At 37.0% G+C, this 18,731-nt stretch overlaps 2 protein-coding genes across 10 annotated transcripts in view; both read left to right on the forward strand.

The window, feature by feature from the left end:
• Positions 1-18,731, forward strand: part of Dst (dystonin) — a 334,297-nt gene that overhangs the window by 255,902 nt on the left and 59,664 nt on the right. For 8 of the 9 annotated variants that reach the window (XM_026398944.2, XM_077801782.1, XM_077801781.1 and 5 more), the window contains 8 exons: positions 5,344-5,505; positions 6,810-6,980; positions 10,050-10,216; positions 12,321-12,480; positions 12,691-13,017; positions 13,546-13,630; positions 14,729-14,970; positions 15,900-16,106. In XM_026398944.2, coding sequence (XP_026254729.2) covers positions 5,344-5,505; positions 6,810-6,980; positions 10,050-10,216; positions 12,321-12,480; positions 12,691-13,017; positions 13,546-13,630; positions 14,729-14,970; positions 15,900-16,106 — 1,521 coding nt within the window. The remainder of the gene's footprint in view (positions 1-5,343; positions 5,506-6,809; positions 6,981-10,049; positions 10,217-12,320; positions 12,481-12,690; positions 13,018-13,545; positions 13,631-14,728; positions 14,971-15,899; positions 16,107-18,731) is intronic. The other variant, XM_077801779.1, reaches the window with a different exon arrangement.
• Positions 967-4,920, forward strand: LOC144256631 (uncharacterized). The gene is made up of 2 exons (XM_077801986.1): positions 967-2,325; positions 4,807-4,920. The coding sequence occupies exons 1-2, from the start codon at positions 1,048-1,050 to the stop codon at positions 4,918-4,920; spliced, it is 1,392 nt and encodes a 463-aa protein (XP_077658112.1). The 5' UTR covers positions 967-1,047.

An 18,731-nucleotide genomic window follows, 5' to 3' on the forward strand; every position in this document is an offset into this window, starting at 1 on the left:
ACTGCCACCTCCCCCTCTCGCCAGCTTTAGCTGAAATGAAGACCCAGCTGCAGCCACAGCAGTTGGTCAATTTCAAAGGATAGAGTAGTGGCTTGGTCTTCAGCTGAATGTGAATTGCGCTGCCTGTGCCTTAGAGGAAGCCGCGGAGCTCTTCTTTTGCTGCAGTTGCCTCAGGTGGAATAAGCCTTCTTGAGGATCAGATAAGAATCTTTGAACATTTTTTTTTTTAAGAGAAGCTTATTATAGTACAACATGCTTTCTGTTTACTTTGAAAGGTTGCTGGATTGTACTGCTCTGCTCTGGCTGGCTGATATTTCCCCCGTGGGTAGTTCTGGGTAACCTTGAAGAAGCTTAATATGGGAAGAAAAACTGCCTTTTGAATCAAGATTATTTATAGTTATTACCCCCAAGAGAAAGTAAAAGAAAAATTTAACTTTTTTACATAGAATTAACTTATTTTTCTCTGAAGACTTGGTCTGTGCCTTCAGCTGAACAATACATGGTCTCTGTTTCTGAAACTTGGTTTATTTATAAAGGAGATGGAGTTTTGCAAGCCATCTTTAAGTGGATTACAGTTAACCAGAGCTTTGCTGAAATTAACATTCAGCCTGTTAAAATGCTTGCTCATTTGGAAATTTTAATCTGGAAACCTCAGATGCAAAATTAGACAAAAAAGGGAAATGGACTGACAATGGAATGTTCTGAGTGTTTGAGCCACTTTTAAGTGTTGTGTATTTCTGTGTTTTGGAGTATGTGAAAGGGAACTTCAGGGGCTGGTAGAGGAAGGAGAATTCTGTTCTCTGTTCTTGATGCACTTTACTTTTTGGAATAATTCTAAAATCAACCAGGTAAAAGAGTTGCATTAATACAGATGCACTGCTAATGACCCTAAGCACCTCATATATTTCGTGTATTATTTTAGCATGTGTCTTTATGCTGAGGACACTTCATAGTGCTGTTCAGAAGCAGACTTTTTTGCAAGATGCCCTACTTTGTTTCTTATTTTCTGTGTCAAGAGCTGCAATATTTGTTTTGACTGTCTACAAAATGGGGAAGCCACTCAGTAGACCAGACTGTTTACGTCAGAATCCTCCATGTGTAGGGAAGGGTGAAGAAGAAGAGGACTTAAATATTGAAGACTGTTATGTCCCACAGAGGTCAATCTATGACACTGTTAGACTAAATGAACAGATAGACTCTGGTTCAAAAGGTAGTCTGTCGTCCAGGCATTTTACAGACCGGACACTACCCTACAGTCACAGAACACTGGATGTTAGTTCTTTATGCTCTAATGGTGCCCTTACTTCTTCCAGTGTATTTGAGTTGAGAGGTCGTGAAGCTAACAAACTAGATGAAAAGATGATCTTTGATGCACTCAAACTGAATAGTGACATCATTCGAACCACAGGATTACCCAAAGCCAAATCTCATGCAGAAAAGAAAGAGCATAGACGGTCTTGGCGAATGTTTGTCCCAGCCAATTTTATGGATTATGCAAACAAAAGTGAAAGCTCTTTTGTTGAACCTCCCGATATGTCAGATGGCGTTACGAAGGCCAGCAAGTGCAGATGGGGCACTAATTCTCTGACTTCTGAGGAGGATGACTCTGGTTTATGTAGCCCTCAAGCAGAGAGGGAAGAAAAACAGGGCATTTTAACTGGAGACCAGTCACAAATTAGAAGCTTATCTTCTGCTGAAGATATTCATATAACAGAACACTATAGGCCATTTTTTTCTGTTAATTCCATGAGTGAACAGAAAATCCCATTGCTTTCATGTAGAAGTGCCCACCCTGATGATAACTTCAAAATGATTTTGCATGATGTTTCTTTACTTGAGGAATCAAAATCTATAAATGATCAAAGGGAAATCAATGATGAAAATTGTTGCCTGCAGAATGATTTGAAAGAGAGCACTAAGGGTGATCCATTAATCATGCCAAAAGATGAAGAAAATGAGTGCATTTCTAACTCCTGGGAAGAGGAGAACACTTATGGACCAGGAGAATCCCAAATGACAGCACAAAGTAGGGAATTTACAAAGGGTTTAGATTTCTCTCACACCACCCTGGAGGAGAGTGATGTAGATTGTGGTAGCACAAATTTGGTAGAAATTGTGACACTGTCAGCACAATATGATTCAGAAGAACCCAACAGAGCATCTAAAGGGGAACTGGAGCCTCCCCTTTCTGCCCAGGAGATGGAGGTGACCCATATGAAGTGCTCCCTGAAATTCATGCCAGTAAGAAAGAAAGCAGTGCCCAGCAAAACAGGGACCCAGGCAGGAATATTGGACACAGTATGCAATGGCTTCCAATCAGTCCAGGTAATTAATGGAAATGTGATACTTTGCAATGCCAAACATTTATGATTCTGTTTCAGAGTGGTTACCAGTGTTTCTAGTAATGATCAAATTCAGTCATTTGTTTGAGATGTTTGATTAGCACCCTGTAAGATGCCAGCTATTGATAATTTGAACATTATAACAAATTAACTAAGGGACCCCTGTGTGGTTTTGGTTTGTTTGTTTGTTTGTTTGTTTGTTTGTTTAAAAAGAGGAGCAGTTTTTTCCAGGTGTTTGGGGCCCTGCCATTGGTTGTGCCGATTTTGGCTGTTCCCCTTCATTCAGAATGTTGTCACTGTGAATTTATGTTCATGTGAGGCTTTTGTACAAGTTGTGGTTTAAGATACTGCCACTTAAGGTCAGTTATATTGGGTATATTAAGCTTCAACAGGCTTAGTCATGAAGATATGAACACAATATTATATTGTTGTGGTCTGCAAACTTCTCTACCTAAATTGAGGACTTTTTCAAAGCTCTAAAAAATTTCTCTCAGAAGCTCCACATGTGAGAGTAGAGAAGCCACTGTACTAGTTTCCCAGGCGTTATAGTCCTAACTTCTTGTGAGTGGTGGATGAGGTAAGAAAGTAAAGGGTGCAGCCTAGTAATAACTAGAGGTTGTTTGTCAAGCCTGCAATTTTTTTCTTGCCACTCAGATTGAAGTTCAGCTATTTTAGTACTTTTACTGAGCTCTTCTGGTAAACTTTTCCTCAGAGGTAATTTGATTTTATTTTAGGTTTCTCTGTGTCTGTGCTGTAGGTTAGTTTGGGGAGGAGGGAGTCTATCTTTGTAGGTGTCTTATTACCACTGAGAGATAAAGAATTTAGATAACATCAGAATAGTTCTTTTTAAGTCTATGAAATAATTGCTTTAGTGATCCGTACCCTTTTCTTGGGTATGCAACAAATGGCCTACTAATTTAAAAGCTTAGCAAAGTGCATTTTCCCTGTAAAGGATTTGGTCGTTAATTTGTAGATGATAATTAATTTTAGGATTATATGCTTTTTTTGTATTTCTATAGCACTTTAGGAAATGACCCCAGACTCATCTAAATCCTCTTTGAAATCTATCCCTAAATTAAAGTCAAAAGCAGAGTTTAAGGCAATTTAGGAGAACATTATATTAGTTTGTGTGTGTGAGTCCTCATAACCAACTGCAAGAGAGGAGGAAACTTTTTTTCTGCATTACAGTGTATCATGAAAGTTCCTGAAATTAAGAATATAGCAGTTTTTCTTGATGCCTCCCATTGTTTTTGTAAATATTTAAACTTATCCAAAGCTACTGATGCCTAGAGTTAGTAACTTAGAAAATGATATAGAAAAGAAATAGAATCATTCTGCCAAATTCTATCTTGACCACCTTGTTGCAACTTTCTGTTGACTTATTTGGTAAGTTATATTTTTTTAAAAAATCATGAAAACTTAATTCTTTCCTCAGTGATTTGTGGGATCTTGTTTCTTTGATAATGTATAATTAATTTTTATATATAGTAGTTATATAAAAACAATTAGCCAGCATGGAAATTGTCCATATGGATTTTCTGTGGAAAAAGCAGCTTGGCCTTTTAGCTAGAGGGGACTTTTACAGGAAATGATCAGTAATTTGATTGCTGTTCCCTAATGTACTCATTCATACAGTAACACAAGAGTATCCTGTGTGCTCAGCTTTGGGCCAGGGTTTGGAGAGTTTGTTTCCTGTGGCCTCTACATCTTTCAAATTTAATTTTTATATAATATCTGTAGATTTTTTTCTTAATTGCTATTTTAATATTTGCCTATATTATGTTTCCATATATTCTGCTTAGACATTTATTGATTATTTATGTAGTGCCCTTTGCTCTAATAACTCAGAATCCCAAACAGTGCTTTATCTTAAAATCTGTCCAGAACTTTCCTTACATAGTTAAAATAATTGATCTTTCTCATGGCTTCCTCCAAGTCCTATATTACAAACATGGTATCTGTGAAGGGATTGATATATTTACCTCCAGTATTATTTGTTAAAGAGCTGATGTCATCTAAGGTAGAAATGTAATATTTCCATACTGAAAATAATTTGGCATATAATTATTGGGTGCATACAACATGCTAGTCACTGTGGTAGGCCCAGGCATAGAACTGTCATAAGGAAAACAGGCCAAAATTTGTACTTTCACAGAACTTGCAGCTTTTATTTAATACATTGCATCCTTTGCTAGTCACAGGTGACTGAGTGACCATAAGTTGGATGTAATGGAGAGGAGGTGAGGCAGCCCTGGGCAATTGCTCAGAGCAGATGCACAGGTAGCATTGACCAAAGAGGAACCAGACTTGTTGTGCCACTGATATGTGTGGTCAGATCCATGGGATGAAGCCACGGTGCTTCTTGCAAGCCATGGATATTTTCATAGGCATGGAGGAGAAGAGGCTGAACTTGCAGAGATCTATGTTATTTCGGCACATACCTGTGTCTTTTTCCTTTTTCCAGCCCTACATTTTTGTTCCTCTGGCCGGCCATGTGTCTGGCCTCTTGGCCCACTTCATTGTCTTGCCAGTGATTCTTCATTTCCAGTTTCAGTCTAAAGCTTCAGTTGTCAGCTAGCAGCACCCATCCTTATGAGAGCTGATGAGAATTCCTTGCCCAGTAAGGCTCATTTGACCCCATCTTACCAGTTTGTTTTTTAGCATTTTCTATAAGCCTTTTGTTAGAGTTCAGTTGAGAAAGTAGGAAATTTATCATGTGATTATAATGAAGCAATAAAGAGAGGACAGATAAGACTGTCTTTTTGGTTTTATAGATAATTTAATTGGAATATAATTCTTTAATATTCCCAAATGGGTTTGATGTTTACTTTTGTACTATCGCTCCCAGGGTAGCTAAGACCTATGAACAGGCAACGGCAGTATCTTTACTTCTGTAATGATTGATAGTTCCTACTACCTAATGACAAAGTAAATGCTCATTATACATTTTGGTAGTTTGTAGATAGTATAAATCATATGATTATGGCCCTTCTAACTGCAGGTATTCCAGAAAGAAGAAATCGAACCCTTGCAGGTTAAACAGCAAGATGTAAACTGGTTAGGTCAAGGCCTTATTCAGAGTGCTGCTAAAAGCACCAGCACACAGGGTTTGGAGCATGACCTGGACGAAGTCAATACGCGGTGGAAGACTCTCAATAAAAAGGTATTTTTTTATTCCCTTCATTATCATTTTTGAGTAGCATTTATTGTAACCATTAATCATATTTATAGTAGCCCAACCTCCCTAAACATGTTTCTTTTTTTTATTTAATGTTGCTATAAACTGCAGGGCCCAACTCAGGTGCCACAGGAGCTAGGTAGGGAACATAAATAAATAAGCTGGATAAAACAGGGTTTCTCCCTGCCCTTGCCTTGACTTTTGACAGAGATATAGCTACAGATACTGAACAGGTGTGATGGCAGACAGCCATGACCTATTCGTGACCCCATGTCAGGAGACCTGGTAGCTTCTTAATTTTGGTAAATCATCAACATACAGGGATGCAGGCCCATTGTTGCCAGATACTCTACTTACTTTCAAAAGAACTGGAAATTATGCTGTCTCTGTGAAATCTTCCCATTTTCAAATGTGGGTGACTAATTTCACACTGCAAGTGAAAGAAGCTCTGTTTCTCTATCAGCCCTAGACCATCAACTCTAAATATTTTACCTATGAAACCTTTTAATAAATTCTCCTGAGAGGAAACACTAGAAATAATGCTTCAGTAATCTTGGGGAAATAATGCTGACACACAGTGGCTCTTCATGTGACGTAAATGACCAGATTATTATAGGATGGCACTGCTTATTTAATGGTGGTAGTGGTTCTTATCATTTTCCCTGCATTGAAATCTTAAGTCATTGCTATGTCTTAAAAACTTTTTACTCTTTAGAGCCTGATTCATATTGTAATGTTTCTTAAACACAACTGGGATGCATGTTGGGTGTAAATATATTCCACAGTACTTGCCAACTACTTTTTCAGTCCAAAAGGAGAGACTATGAGAAGAGCAAGAGGATCTCTCTATGTAGGACATAGAGACTCCATTTACTAGGAGACAAAGGCCCTAGTTTGTCAAAAAGAGACTCCAGAGCTTGAAGATAGTAGAGTTTAAGTGGATATTCATTAGTAGGAAATTTTAAAAAATGAATCCCACCAATAATAATAAAATGACTAATGCGTGGTTATTTTCAATAATTTAATCATTTATTGCTAATCTAACATATTGGGCATTCCCAAAAGCTCAAAGATTTAATGTCCATATTGACTGGGATAAGAACCTTATTTTCATGTGTTACTTGCTAAAGTTGAAATCCTTCCCACTATAATTGCTTTGTGCTAATTTTAAGTGAAAAGTAAAAGAAAATTTGTGACCATATGGGAAAAGAAGCATGAAAAGGGGTAGCCGGCAGCAGATTTTATTTTATGAAAAGAGTAAATAAATTGAAACAAGTGAAACTTTGCAGGTGGCTCAGAGAGCAGCCCAGCTGCAGGAAGCCCTGTTGCATTGTGGGAGGTTCCAAGATGCCCTGGAGTCCCTGCTCAGCTGGATGGTGGATACTGAGGAGCTTGTAGCCAATCAGAAGCCACCATCTGCAGAGTTCAAAGTGGTGAAGGCCCAGATACAAGAGCAAAAGGTAAGTTAATGATGCTTTTGTATTGTGTTCCATTTTAAATCCTAATGATGAGGGTAAAAATGTGCCTCCTTACTTATATTGATAGGATATCTTAGTTAACTGGTTCTTGCTGCTCTAGAGGTTATTTTGGTAGTCATTCATCCAATACTTACTGAACATCTCTCACCTAGGCATTATTCTGGGGAGGTATCACTGAATAACAACCATGAAAATTCCTCGTTGAGTTTGAAGTCTAGTGGGAAGGGAGGGATAAAGAGAGAGACAATAAACAAATATATAAACAGTGATAAGTTAGAAAGACAGTAATAAAGCCAGGAATGAGGGCTAGGAATCAGGAAGTGAGCAGCGATGAGGGCAGGAAGTGCCAGAGTGGGGATCTGTGGTGCACTTTGCTCCTTTATATGGTAGGTTTATTCATATGAAATTGCCATTTTTATGGATTAAAAATACTGGCAGTTTCTTAAAGTTCAATGAGTGCTAATGAGGCAAATGTTGGATTCATTTATGCTCAGGAAGGTGCCACTATTTTTTATGACAGTGCTAAAAATGTCCAAGGTGGGAAAATACAGTCTGTGTAAGGATAACTACTCAGGACCACATGTACTGTTTTGGGCTTCTGATGGTAGTAGTCAGTTATGAAACATTTAATGACATTTTCAATAGTAATTTGTCAGCTATGAAATGAAATGACAGATGGGAAGAGGCCTAGTACATAGCACAGTGGTAAGTTTTCTCCTGTGGAATTTTTGAAAGGGAGTAGATTAATTTTAATTAATTTACTTTTTTTCATTTAAAATTCTTTTAAATTAAAATTTAATTATATCTTTCTATTCTGGCTTTGTTTTACTTAGCAAAGTTAATAATAATAATGTATGTTTCAAAATTACTAAAATTTTATGTGTTCTCAATACAAAAGAAATGGTAAGTAGGGAAGGTGCTAGATATGCTAATTATCTTAGTTTAATCATTCCAGAATGTACATATACATCAAAACATTGCATTGCACTCCATAAGTATATGCAATTATTATGTCAGTTAATTTTTTTAAACTTCCACATTTAAAATTTATTGTATACTTTTATATCTGTATTTCATTTTATCTCTAATTTTTTTTAAACTAGCACATTGGAAAAGTACACTTATTAGAAATAAAGTTAGAGGTAAGGATTAAGGAAACATAACTGCAAACACATTGCATTTGTATGATTTTTGAATAATGGAACTGCTACTTTTTACAGTTTGATGTTATTTTCCCAGAGTTAATTAATGATGCTTAGCCAGCAAAATCCATTATTGATTTTGCATTTTGCTTTCTTGATTGCCAGAGGCTTTGCTATTAAAGTTTATCAGAAGTAATCCACTTCATTAGTTCCTCTAGCTGCCTAAACCACCTGTTATATATTTTGATTTATTTTTAAATTTTTTAGTTGTAGTCGGACACAATATCTTTATTTATTTTTATGTGGTGCTAAGGATTGAACCCAGTGCCTCACACATGCAAGGTAGGCACTCCTACCACTGAGCCACGGCCCCAGCCCTATACTTTGATTTTTATAATGACTCAAACCAGTGTTGAGAGTTCGCCATCCTTCCTCTTCTTTTTAAACATGCATTCCTCTTCCCTCTGGCCTTGGTGGTCTTTCTCAAAGTGTTCCTCTAACATTTTACTTCTTTAGTCCTTAACTGCCATTCAGGATCAGATTAAGGAAGCCGTGAAGCACTTGGTGTGTTGCACACTTGTGCATTCCTCCTTACTGTCATACAGTGCCTGTGCATAGCAGTTGCTCAGAAATTGTGTTTTTCCTTAGGGTAGAGCAAGGTAATCCTTGAGTTCTGGCTCCCTGTAGCAAATATTTCATTTCAGACCTCTTAAAATGTGCCATTAAAATTAAATTGAATTTTGTTTATGCTGTAAAATCCTGAAATAATAATCTTATCTGGTCAGCTTTGGAGATTTCTGACATGTTCCACACTCTCTTCCCTTTGGAAATAATACTTAAAGGCTGTTTTTGAGTTTTCATACTCCTAACAGATCTTAGGAGCTAGTTGCACCTGGTAAAAGGAGCCAAGAGCCTTTTTTTTTATTGGTTGTTCAAAACATTACATAGCTCTTGACATATCATATTTCATACTTTAGATTCAAGTGGGTTATGAACTCCCATTTTTACCCCGTATACAGATTGCAGAATCACATCGGTTATGCATCCACATTTTTACACAATGCTATATTAGTAACTGTTGTATTCTGCTACCTTTCCTATCCTCTACTATCCCCCCTCTCCCCTCCCATCTTCTCTCTCTATCCCATCTGCTGTAAGTTAATTCTCTCCCTTTTTTTTTTCCTTTCCCCTCACAACCTCTTATATGTCTTTTTTTTTTTTTAAAGACTTGAAAACTGGTGGACTTGGACTGAGTTTAAACTTCCTTGTCTATAACAGATTGTTTAATGTGGGGAAGGGTTTTAAAAGTATTAATTATTTATAGTAATAATTTTAACTTTGACTGTAGATAACTGTTGAATGTTTAGGGCATTACTATTTTATTAAAAACTACTGGAACCAGGCGTGGTGGTGCATGCCTGTAATCCCCGTGGCTCTGGAGGCTGAGGCAGGAGTCAGCCTCAGCAAAAGTGAGGCACTAAGCAACTCAGTGAGACCCTATCTCTAAATAAATACAAAAAAAGGGCTGGGGATGTGGCTCAATGGTTGAGTGCCCCTGAGTTAGAACCCTAGTATCCACCCCCTCCCTACCAACAAAAAAAACAATATTGGGGATTTTGCACTTTCCCTGAGATTTAGTGGAGTTATCCCAATAACACCTTCTATGCTGTTACTTTTTATCGATATTAGTTTTTTCTACTGTGGAAAGCCTTACCACACTGCCTGACTCATTAGTAATGAATAATTAAACCAAATAAGTTTAAAATTCCATTTCTCAGATCCTTTCTTGTGTGCATCCATACAAAATGTGTCTTGCTGTCACAATATCAGAAGTACTTAAAATATTTTTAACCTTATATTTGCTTAATTGTTATTTTGCTGTTTAAAATATTTAATGTTTTGTCTCAAGCTTCTCCAAAGATTGTTGGATGACCGAAAATCCACTGTGGAGGTAATCAAACGAGAAGGAGAAAAAATCGCTGCCACAGCAGAACCTGCAGATCAAGTGAAGATTTTGAAACAGCTGAGTCTCTTGGATAGTAGATGGGAAGCATTGCTTAATAAAGCTGAAATGAGGTAACATAAATACTTCCAGTTTTTTTGAAAGAGCCCCAGTGACCTTACTGCATATTTTAGTTATAACTTTTTTTCAAATCCTATTCTCTTGTGTTTATCCTGTGTGTGAACATAGGTAGCAAGGGCTACAATATCTCTCTTACTCCTCCAAGGGAAAGGTCTTGCACCAGCCATACCCCAACTCTTTAAGAAAGCATTTCCCTTGGGTGATTTATTCATTTTAATACAAGGTTATTGCCTGAATACCACATATCAGACATAGGCTTTCGGTTATGTCCATCTTATCTGTCCTCAGGTAAGATGCAGACTTTTGGGTTTATTGCCATTGAAAAGTGATGACAAATGTGATGTTTGGAAGCAAAAATGCAGGGTGCTGTGGGAGCATATAATCGGAAGAACTTAGACTGGGGTCAGGGAAATGACAGCTAAGCTTCGTCTTAAGGAAAGAATTGGAGTTAACTAGGTGGAAGGGTCTTCTAGTTTCATGAAGGCCAGGAAGCCTAGAGCATGGTTCCACTGGGCCCTTGCTCACAACATGCTTCTTCTTATACAATGCTTTAAGTATGTCATTTCAGCATTAATTCTACATTGACCATTGTTAAGTGTGGCTCCATTGAAGTCACCTAGACTGTTGGGTTGAACATAGATGAACCACTGAACAGAAAGTATGTTCCATAAATTCCTACCTTCTTTGGAACCAGAATGGGGAAGAGAAGTATTTGCTTATCTTGGATTATGGAGTAGAATTATAGTCTTTAAGACCACAGAATGAGGTACTCCCAAGGATGCTAAAAATCTTCTTGTTCTTTAACACATGTCAACAGATAAAACCTTCTGTGTAATGTCTGGTGACAGCAAGCCTGGGCTGCTATGGAAGATGCTCTCAGTAATTTATATTTTTAAGATGAATGAATAAATGTCTGCATTGTAGCTTTACTGCTGTAACTGGTCTTCTTTTCCTAAAACCTTCTTCAGAGTAATATTGAATGGAGGGCTATTACTAATAGTTATAATTTATGCTTAGACTTATGGCTCACAATTTCAGTCATGGCAAATTAAACACAATTACAAAACAATTGTTTCCATTGATTCTAGATGATTGGATATTTAAATTCAGAAAAAAAAAGAGTCCGATAGTGATCATCCAGAAGTAAAGAAAAAAATGTGATTATTTTATTCAGTTTTTTGATCAAACATATTTCCATTGAAAACTTTAAGAATTTTTTTTGTACATAATATAGCATATAATGACACAGAAATTATATATTGCAACTTGTGCCAGTGTTCCATAAGTATCTTGTCTTCAAGGAAATCTAATTCCCCAAATCATATAATTCCCTACAAATTAAGCATGAAAAGAAGACAACAACCAGTCTTGATCCTGGCAGAAAGGATTTATAGGATTGGGAGTAAATCAGGAACTCTGACTGCAGACTACCACAGTCATTTGTGTTAGAGAACAACCAAAGATAGTGGAAGCAGATTTTACATATGGTTCCTCTGCTGAGCAAAAGTGTTTCTAATTGTAAAGAAAAATCTGAGCAGTTCATCTCTGTTCATATTTTAAACTATAAAATATAAACTATTGCTTCTGGCAAATAAACTTGACACACTGTACTTTTTATAAAGTAGAAATCAGCATTAATTCTACTAAGCAGGGGATAGATACATGTCTTTCAAACTTTAAATCGTTTTGGCAATTTGGCATAAAAGTGATTTCAGTACTGGTGCTCCATTTGAAGTTAATATATAAAGGACTTAAACAGGACCAACCACTGTACATAACAACAATTATTTTATTGCTGCTGTTGTTATAGCATTGTTAATTATCACTCTAATTATTATTGCTGAAATGATTAGGAATATTATTTAAAAATACACCTTTCCTGAGATTTAGGTACTCAGGGATGATCTGTTGTTCAACTTTCGTTTTAACAGGACTATTCTAACATGTTCTTTAAATGTTAGAGATTTCAGTTTTAATCTTAGTTGATTTCTACAGAAAGTGTTTTAGAGTAGAACGGAGGAGCATAACTACAGAATTTTGTTGAATATTTCACACATTCTTTGTCCCTAAATGACCTTTATCTTGGCACATTTGTAGGAATCGTCAGTTGGAAGGTATCTTGGTGGTAGCACAGCAATTTCATGAAGCCCTAGAACCACTGAATGTGTGGCTCACGAGCATAGAAGGGAGGCTGGCAAAATTAGACCCCATAGGAACCTGCGCTGCCAATCTTGAGGAGCAAATTGCAATGCACAAAGTAAGATATAATCACACATCAGTAAGACTCAGTTTTCCATTTGTTTTGTGGTTTTATGACATAAATTTTCAGTTATGTACTATTGTTATGCATATTTGCAAAGTAAATCCATTTCAAATGTCATCCTTTAGTTCTGTTTATGTTTTCATTTCATTTTTATTTGTCCATTCTTTTTTGTGTTTCTTCTTCTTTTTTTTAAACTTTATTTAGGCCTTAGAAGATGACATCACCAGTCACAATAAACATTTACACCAGGCTGTTAGCATTGGCCAGTCCTTAAAGGTTTTGAGCTCCAGGGAGGATAAAGATTTTGTGCAGAATAAATTAGACTTCTCTCAAGTGTGGTACATTGAGATTCAAGAGAAAAGTCACAGAAGGTCTGAGCTTCTCCAGCAGGCCTTATGTAATGCTAAGATTTTTGGGGAAGATGAAGTTGAGCTGATGAACTGGCTGAATGAAGTGCATGATAAACTGAGCAAGCTCTCAGTCCAGGATTACAGCACTGAGGGACTATGGAAGCAGCAGTCTGAACTCCGGGTATTTGGATTTCTTTTATTTTATTTCTTTCATTTCAGTTGTTCATTATTATTTAATCTTCCTTATTTATGTATTGTTTTACATCCATTATGTTTTAGGTGAGTCGCTATACTCAGAGAAGACCCTAACTGTGTAGACAGAATATTTTTAATGATGTCGCTTTTAAATGAAGTTGAACTTATCCAATGAGCTGGATTTTTAGCTTTTTGTTTTGTTATTATTTTTTTTTTGTATACAAGGACCTAATATTGAATCAGTACTTGAGTACCTCCACAGAGTCAACTCTCATAGGCCCTAAGTATTTACAAAGGAGAGTGCCCTGAATTATGGTAGATCAGCATGGGGCATGGGGCACAATGGTAAAAAGAAGAGGCATAAACAAGAGAATGAGAATGAGTATGTGAAAATGTGAGGGGCATCCTCAGATATTTCTCTATGAAACCAACTTAAAGTTCTCTGTGATTAACAAATACTAATACTGCTTTAATTTTTTCTTCTCCCACATAAAAATGGTACCTTTTTTTTTAGGCTATACAAGAGGACATCCTACTCACGAAACCACATGTAGATCAGGTGTTACAAAATGGTTTAGAACTGCTTAAGCAAACCACAGGTGAGCCATCTTTCAAATAACTGTGCAGTCAGCATTTTGCATTGCTTTCAAATATTTTAGGGATTGGGGGTCAAAAGACAAAACCATGTATAATTTTTGAGCCTCTTCCAAGACTTTATTCTGGAGAATGCTTTGAAGACCAACCAAGGGGGGCGGTTGGAATATGATCTCACTTTTTTCTCATGATCTCACTTGAGTTCCTGATGGACATTGTGTATTACTCATAACCTAAAGCACTTTGGCACAGGACCTAGTCAGAGAAGCCTACAATGGAGTTACCTTGGTTTTCCACTTGCAGAAGGCAGATGAACACATAGGTTGGAGACAGTTGTTTTAAGGTAGACTGCATTGCAGTGACACATGTTGTGGCAATACACAGGCTTAACTTCTCCATGTGTGAATCACCAAGAGCACAAACACTTAGTTTAACATTTGTGGGAGGTAATTTTGGAACAACTCAAACTAACTTGTTTCAGTGATTCCTTTGGCCATGGGAAGGTTTCCCAGTGCCTGTATCCAGTTCAGCAGCATGCGTGTACAGGGAGCAATTACCATTCATTAAAAGTAGAAGAAATATCATATCTAGATACTTGAATTAGAAGTCTGAAACCTAGGACACAATTTCTGTGTGTGTGAAAAGGAGATAGAGGCAGGTGAGGGTCCACTAGAATGGTGCCAGTGAATAATGATAAGGAAGGACACAGAGAAGTTAAGTATCCTTCCTAAAGTAACTCAGCTTTCAAAGTCATGAAGTCTGTGAACTTAATGAGCTGAACCATGGCATTTTGCATCCTCGTGCTTTGATTACTAAAAGTATTATAATACGGATGCAAAGATGCTGAATTCCAGATAACTAAAGGCACTATATTCCTTTCCCATTTTTGCTTTCGTATTTTTCAGCTGATCAGAGTTGCCATCAATCCTGGGAAAGATGAAAACCTCATTAAAAACCTCTTGGGTCCGCTCCTCTTTGTAAAAATATCTTCTTTTTTCCCAAGAAAATTTCATCATTATACAATGATATCCAAAGAAACCCCACCCCCCTACACATACCTTTCTTTTTCCTTTTCATAAAAAATAACATCTTTGGAATTTTAGGTGATGAAGTTTTAATAATTCAAGACAAATTGGAAGCCCTTAAAGAAAAGTACAAAGACATTACCACGATGAGCACCGACGTAGCCAAGACTGTGGAGCAGGCGTTGCAGCTTTCAGGGCAGCTGCACTGCACGCATGAAGAGCTGTGTACCTGGCTGGACAAAGTGGAGGTGGAATTACTTTCATATGAGACTCAGGATCTGAAAGGAGAAGCAGCAAGCCAAGCACAAGTGAGACAAAGAGTATGCCCTGGTTTATACATATTGGATCTGCTTGTCCTCTTTCAGGGAGTCTTATTCACAGAGCAATGAAATTATATTTGCCTTGTGTCATTTCTAACATGCTTCATGAAGGATGCCTTTGTAGGCGGGGACCCAGCAGACATTGGCAGCAGATCAACCCTTTAAACTTTTAGGAACCTAGAGATGAAAACAGCATATTATAATTTACTCCAAGAGACTTATGTTTGGGAGTATAGTTTATTACAGAAGAGACAGAATGATGAAGACGGGGCAGGAGCGGGGAGGGAAATGATCACTATTTCAGAGACGTGTCATTTGGTTAGAATAACAACATTTCTATAAGATAGATGTGTAGCATGGGGCGGGTTTTCTGTTTATAGCACATAGTAGTACACTGCTTTGCTGGCCGTTCTTCTTTTCAGAGATAGCAGCCTCTTTTATCTCACCCCGAAGTATGATCACATATGGGCAAAAGGGAGTCAGTGAGGTCAGGCTCACTGAGACCATAATGACTCAAGTGGAGTGATTTAATACCTGTATGTCCTCATTTTGAAGGTCACTTAATTCTGACTTGCATTAAACTCATTATTTTTACTTTTTCTGTTACCTGATTACTTAGAGGTTTCCAGAAGGCAAAGAATAATACATGTTAATTGGCTTGGTTTTGTTTTCTAGATTTTAAATATTTATATTAAATTTCAAAGACTCAATGTTGCCTCATTGATAAGTGAATTTTTCTTTGAACTTCTCTCCGAAGCTTTTTTAATTCTTTGTAAAGTAGCTTTAAATAACAAAGCTTTGTTTCACTCAACTAAAACTAAGGGGGCCAAAGCATAGACTCACTGGCCAACAGAGGACTGTCACCCCAAAAATAGTTAAGGGAAAGAAAAACCTGTTCACACTAATACCCATATATTTGTATGTTTTAGGAACTGAAAAAGGAAGCCAAGAACAACAAAACCTTACTGGATTCTGTTAATGAAGTGAGCAGTGCTTTGCTGGAATTGCTACCATGGAGGGCAAGGGAAGGACTGGAGAAAATGGTGGCTGAGGACAATGAACGCTACCGGTTGGTGAATGACACCATCACCCAGAAGGTGGAGGAGATCGATGCTGCCATTCTGAGATCACAGCAGGTAAGGACAAGTGGTTTGTTGTCTAAGCAATAAATTTTCTCCAGCTGTTCCCAGAGCTTTTACCTGAACAAAGATGTCTATTACTAGTGTTTCCATTCATTTGTTGTACTTCAAAAATGAAAGAGTGGATTTGAATAGAATTTGACTGGGCTCCATGTGAGTGCTAGGGCAAGGCTAATCTGTACATTGTTAATGACCATCTGTCCAATGCTTCCCAGATTTACCCTTTCCACACCAGACACTGGGAAGATCAGCCCTGCTTGCCAAACAGAATGCTTTTTGCCTACATATATGCTTATCGCTAATATTAATTTTATGCCTCCACTCAGTCTAATCTTTTTGTGAGTAAATATACTGTGTTTGTATGCAAGTTAATACCAATTGTTCATTTATATGCAACTGTGGCAAAAAAAAATGCATTTTTATAAAGGTAACAGTTTTGTTGGTGATGTGGAGTTTTTTTCCAAAGATGACTGAAGGGGAAGAAATTATAGCCTCTGACCTGTCTGCGGCTTATGCAGAGTTTATATTCTATGGTTTTAGAGATACCCTGCCCTTAGCCACAGCTCCAGAATATGATAGCAGTGAGGGGGACCCTGGAAATAGAAGTTTGTAATACGTGTCATGATTAACTTTTATTTGAAATTCTGTGACTGTTTACATTAAGTCATCAGACTAGTTGCAGATTTTCCATGTGGGGGCTAGTGTGGTACTTGAGAGCAGAGCTTGGGAAGGTATGTGACTAAGCTTATACTAATAAGTCAAAGGCAGGAAACACAAATCCCGAAGATTCTGTGGGAGCATTGAAAATTAATTGTTGCTGTAAATTGTTGCCATAAAAGTGTAATTTATATGGTTCTGAAGTACAATGCTGCATTCCTTGTTTTGGTACTGTGATCTAAACTCACAAAAGCTGCTGGAAGACAACAAAAGCAAAAGCCCTGTCTAAGAAATTTTTGTGAAGGAGGGCATTCATGCCTGAGGAATGTGTTTGCCCGACTCTGTTTTTAAAAACGTTTGGAGGAATTTGTATGCCTCATTATTATAGGAAAATAAGTGTTTGTGAAATTTATTTAACTTTTTAAAATGCTGATATTTTTCCCCCACTGAAATGTATCTAAATATTTCAGAACTGGCACTGAAGACTTTGCTAAATAGTAAGACAAATACTCCGTACCCTGTGGAATAAGACTTTCTTGAGAAATTAGGATAGGTCATTTCAGTGAAATGAGATGGTAATAAGGGTAAGGTCAGAAGTTGAGTTAGTACTGATTTGTATTGGTTAGTATGCTCTGATATTTGTCAAGACCATTAGCAGTAGCCTAATTTTATTCAAGGTTTTGCAATTGCTTTCCAAAGTTAACAAAGAAAAAGTAACCAGGTCAGTGTAAGTCTTCAGGAACCTAAAACATGTCCTTCAGGAAAATAATGATTGTTGTGTGTATGTGGTTTTTTTTTTCTTGAGAAAATTATTCTTTACAGGAATTTTTGAGATTTTACTGAAGCACTACAAAAAACACATTAAAAAATGTGTGAACAGTTTGGACTGTATGTCTTTCAACCCTTTCCTTTCCATAGAGTGTGTGCTTGGGAATACTAAAAGTTGTACTACCGGTAGGTCACAGCTAGAAATAATGCCATTACAATCTTCTGGTTGTACACTTGTGTGCTTATATCTGCATTTCTTTGGAATACCTGTAAATCTGCCCAATGAACTCCCTCCAGTAAGGTTAAAGGTGTCTAAACCTGAGAGGAACATGTGTATGAACAATACCTGGTGAGGCAACTTTCCTGGTCCTACAGCTAATTAGTGGCAGAGTTGGACTAGAATTTAATCCAGATCTCCTCTTCTTCACTAGAGTGCCTCCTTATGAATCATATGGATAGAATCCTGAATAGTCATCCATGGCTTTTCTCACTTCTTCAGTAATATGAAGAAAGTACCATTTTTTTTTTCAGCAAAATGGAAGCCTATAATGAAAATATTTCCAACTATAAGGATAGTGAAACTTGACAAGGCAACATTTAAGGATCATGGAACATCACTTTCTAGGCGAATTAAGAGCAGAGTAGTTGCCTGTTTCTAGTTTGGCAGTGACTCAGTTTTGCCCTTAGGAGGGAACCCTCAAAACTCATGATTTTAAAATTTAGAAAGTAGCAAATTTACCACTAACATTAGTTTGTAAACTTGTATAAAATAATAGATGTTTAGAATAAGGACCATAATACAGTTGGATACTAAAGTTTTTGTTTTCTGATTCACCCAATGATAAATATTCATGAAATATAAAAGGAGTGATGAAAAATACATTTTTAGAGTTGAATGTTAACCACATATTTGGTACCATCTTATGTTGTATAAACAAATTATCTATCATTATGTGTTTCTTCTTCGTATAAAATATGGACATGATCTGACCTCAGCTTATCATCTCACTTATGAGCAAATGAGTGAAAATTATATGTGCTTGGGTCAACAAATCCCCCAAATCTGATTCTCCAAGTTTCCAGACATTGGTATTCTGAAGAGGTTATTCTTGTTTAAAATAATTGGGCCCATTCATTACTTTTAAGAAACAATCGGGGCAGAGCATATAGTGATATTGAGCTAGACTGCCTCTCTCT

The sequence above is a fragment of the Urocitellus parryii genome, chromosome 8 (assembly GCF_045843805.1).
Source record: "Urocitellus parryii isolate mUroPar1 chromosome 8, mUroPar1.hap1, whole genome shotgun sequence".
In the NCBI taxonomy this organism is placed as follows: Eukaryota; Metazoa; Chordata; class Mammalia; order Rodentia; family Sciuridae; genus Urocitellus; species Urocitellus parryii.